Source organism: Erigeron canadensis, chromosome 4, assembly GCF_010389155.1.
Source record: "Erigeron canadensis isolate Cc75 chromosome 4, C_canadensis_v1, whole genome shotgun sequence".
Lineage (NCBI taxonomy): Eukaryota > Viridiplantae > Streptophyta > Magnoliopsida > Asterales > Asteraceae > Erigeron > Erigeron canadensis.
In genome coordinates, this window is record NC_057764.1 from 34438476 (window position 1) to 34442715 (window position 4240).

At 35.9% G+C, this 4240-nt stretch overlaps 1 protein-coding gene across 1 annotated transcript; it reads right to left on the bottom strand.

Annotated features, from left to right (window-relative positions):
• Positions 1-1555: 1555 nt before the first annotated feature.
• Positions 1556-3990, bottom strand: LOC122596777 (probable indole-3-acetic acid-amido synthetase GH3.1). Its single transcript, XM_043769407.1, has 3 exons — positions 3580-3990; positions 3379-3480; positions 1556-3214 (listed from the first exon to the last, which is right to left on the bottom strand). The coding sequence occupies exons 1-3, from the start codon at positions 3894-3896 to the stop codon at positions 1840-1842; spliced, it is 1794 nt and encodes a 597-aa protein (XP_043625342.1). The 5' UTR covers positions 3897-3990; the 3' UTR covers positions 1556-1839.
• Positions 3991-4240: the final 250 nt, after the last annotated feature.

Genomic DNA, 4240 nt, shown 5'->3' on the forward strand with positions numbered 1-4240 from the left:
TATTTTAAACTTAGCTTACTTTTTAGATTAAACATAGTCTCTAAATCTTCAATATTGGTCCAAGTTTTGTGCATCTATTGTTTTTAAAATATAGGTTAAGGGTTCAATCCGCATCCCATATAAAAAGTCGGGGGTCCCTTTCTACCAACTATAATCTATATTTATATTTATAAGTACTTATAAAGCAAACTAGATATTCTATTTTTAGAATATCTTAATCTCTTAAATATTAATAGCGTATATTTTTATTTACTATATTATATTCATTAACTCTTTAAATCACATGATTATTTTACATCAATTATTTATCTTACTCGTCTTCGTTGTCACTATAAGTCGCCGCTGCCACCACCGACAAGTCACCGCCTACACCGCTGCATTGCGCGGGTATTCGTCTAGTTTTAGTAGATCATTTAAGCAGCCTCTTTACTTTGGCAGGGGTAAAGTGTGCCTACATCTCAACCTCCTTCATACACCGTCAAAGTTTTAGGTTAAAAATCCGCGAAAAACGACAACGAGCATTGAGCAGTTCCTTTATCGTTTTTAGAACATGGCCGGGCTTTTATATGTAAATTGTCATTCGTTGGATAATGTATATTTCAATTTTAATGTACCCAATATTGTATTACCAGTTTAACACAATAATTGATTGAAATATGTAAGATAAACTAAATAAATTAATAGACAACTAAAGAACGTCCAAAGAGAAGAATTGCATGTGCATTGTGGTTTTAAATTTCACACCCATTTATGAGTTTCACATTCCTCTCATTAAAGCATGCAATTATGGTTATATTATATCCAATCTAACAACTGTGTTAATTTACAACTGTCAAATTACATCAAATTTATGCTATTTATTAATTTAATTTATCAATATTTTAATCTATCTAGCAAAAGCTTGATTTGTCGGGTAACCTTTGACTTGGATCTTCTTTGAAACTTGCATGATCCTTCCCCAAAGATCAATACATAGAAATGAGTAGCCAGTGAAACGTATTCCAGCTTAAAACCTTTTGCTAAGGAGTTAAACTTTGAAAATAATATTTTCGAATAAAACCATTTTTAAATTTCTTCTTGTCACCTCAACGTTTTTCTAATTACCTAAGACTTATTATACTGACCTTGTGACAATTAATCACTAGGACACTTATTTGATGATGGTTTATAGACAAAATGTATGTACATTATGATATTTGACACGAATCTTATTACTTGTAATGGATTAAATATCGTACATACGTCCAAAGTAAGGCAACCAACAAGCTTATACACGTATACGTAACTTTTTTTGGCACGTTAGATATAGAAAAGTTTAGCCACTTGGGTCTTGTACATGTACGTTTTTCGTTGTATTCTAGCAACAGACTAACCGTACTCAAGTAAAACTTATATAGCAAGCAATTTCATTTCAATAACTATATATAAACCCCATGTGCCAAACAGTTAAGATATATTGTTATGAAAATAAATATTTCTTGTATGATTACGTAACTTCATCTACATAAAATTTCATCTTTCCGCCTAACTGTAACATAAACAAAAACAAATGCCATTTCGTCACGAAACAAGAGTTTTAATTCCTCAAGTAAAAAAGAACTACACAAGTAGACGGATACATACAGGTTTTTATTTATGAAAAAACATACAAAAAAAACCTGTTTTTTTTTCTTCTTCAAACCCATCTTAATCACCTAATTAAACTATACCCATAAGTGATTTAATTATTCAAAATCACCCACACAAAATGTTATAAAAAGAAAATCCTACATGAACGAATCTTTCTTACATTTGACTTCCAAATGGTCGGTTTCGTGTGACAACTAAACAATCACCTGTTCAACGACGTCGTTCGGGTGTCCAATGAGGCAAACTTTGACTAAAATGAGATGACACCACTCTGGAGTCAAGCAGTTCCATGATTGGTGTGAAGTTTACACACCTTGGAACTTTGTATTGATTGATTGATGCACCTCTAGATATTGCATAATCCATTAGTTCTTCAAATGTACCATTTTTCACTACTCGGATCTCCAATGGCCCGATTGAATTGCACTCGACCCGACCCTGTCTATAGACCGAATTCAAGGACTCTTCCATTGCTAAGCAACATTTTTCGAGAGTTTCATCTGTTGGTGAATTAGCCGAGTCTTTAACTAGTAGCTCCCAATAAATGACATAATGGCCCGGGATTGTTTTAGTATCCGCGTAGCTTGTATACTCCACTACACTAGTATTGAATTTCTTCAAAACTGTAGAAGCATTCTCTACCGCGGTTTGTAACTCTGCCTCATCTGTTTTGTCAGAGTCGATACTAAGTAGTACATTTTTTCTTCTGACAAAATGGAACTGCGGGGCAGAGTTGTGGAACCCGGTGACTCTTAGGATGTCACCCACTCTGTACCGGCACAGGCCTGCATAAGTGGTGATTACTAACTCGTATTCCTTTCCTACTTCTACATCCACTAGGTCGACCAGTTTGTCACTGGTCGCCCCAGTGGTGGAATTGGAGTGGGGATCATGTGGGAGAAACTCAAAATACGCCATGTTAGGCATGATGGTGTAGGAAACTTCAGAAGGTTTTGACATCGGGTTAAGATTGAGCCCGAAGTAACACTCGGATGACGCATACATGGTGCAAACTTTAGGTAATCCGCCACTATAATAATCAAGAGTCGGAATGTACTGTGCCATTGCCCCTGTAACGATCACTTCTAGATATTTCGTGTTAGGCCAAATTCGTGTAATAATTCTTTCCCAATCATCTTTGGAGCACTCGGATTCAATAAAATCCGCGAGCTCCAAGTTGGGTCTAATCACTTGTGACATGCACCTTCTGATATCCGAGTCAGATATCTTTGAGTTAAGTGTTCCGGTTCGGATATCATGGGCAAGTTCCTTCCAGTTAAGCTGGAGGAACCGTATGGCACGAAGTAAACCGGAAGCAAAAATTGCACCAAGACGAAGCACTTGTTCACGCTCATAAAGCCCACAAAGCATTTGAGAATACATGCTTTGAAAAGAATCGGGGCAGAGAATAGCCTCATTCGGGCTGGTGTACACATTATACGGGTCAAAGGCCCGTGTCTTGAAATGATCACTTTTGTAGTAACTTGTCAATACGGGTCGGGCCATTAGCCCACCAGGAGTCTTTGTTTCCGACTTGACAAACAAAAAGTATAGTCCCTTTCCTTTGTCTAATCCAGGCATGTACCTGTCAAAAATAAATTAAAAGTCTTGTAAGAAAAAAGAAAAAATTGGTCAACGAATATTAATTCTCATTATTCCGTACTTAATTCATAGATCTTCTTAATTTGTACTTCATAATATCTTATTTAAATTATTACGAGTATTATTATTAAAAGCTAGGGAACTTACAAATTCATAACTGGCATTAGCAAGCTGTAAAGTAGTTGGCGTCGATCCAACTCTTCGCGAATTGTGGGCATTAGTTTGCGTTCACCAGCTGACGTACCCGAGCTGTTACATACCAAAATGCATGTATAAAATTAATACATATGCACAATATATGTAACAAATTTATAAATAATATTTGTTGCATGCATTGAGAATACTAACCTGGTGAGAAATTCAGAAATTGGGTGTGACGAAAGAATTGGAGAGCGATCGCCATTTGCGATACGGTTAATAATAGGCTGAAGATCCTCATAAGTAACCATAGGAATCTTGGACTTAAAAGAATCACGATCAGTAGCACCATTAAGATTGTATAAGCCAAGATATTCGGTTTCGGCATTTCGAGTTAAAATTTCTTCCAATACATTTTCTTGAACAGCATCAGCATTTCGTGTCATTTCTTCAATAAATTGAAGTGCCTTGGCATCTTTTTCGCATGCTGGAGGTCCCAATGGAGAGCATAAAGCATCAACTGCCATTGTTGTTTATTTGTTTACGTATATGTATTTATATATATATATTGGTGTATGTATAGACAATAGAAAGAAAGAAGGAATTGAAGAAAAAGTTTGTTAAAAGAAGAATTTGAAGTGAGGAGAAAATGTTAAGGGGTGAATGGGGTATATATAGTGACATGGAATGGAAGGAAGAAATGGTCACGTGACATGTCATGTGTGGGGTCCATGGGTGGTGAAAGTTGGAAGGAAGGTAACTATTTTCTTTCAAATACGGAAGAAAAAAATGAATGGAGAGGTCGTGGGCAAATTTGTAAATATAAAAAGGAAAAGGGTGGGTGTTGTGTAAGGAGGGAACATGTGGGACC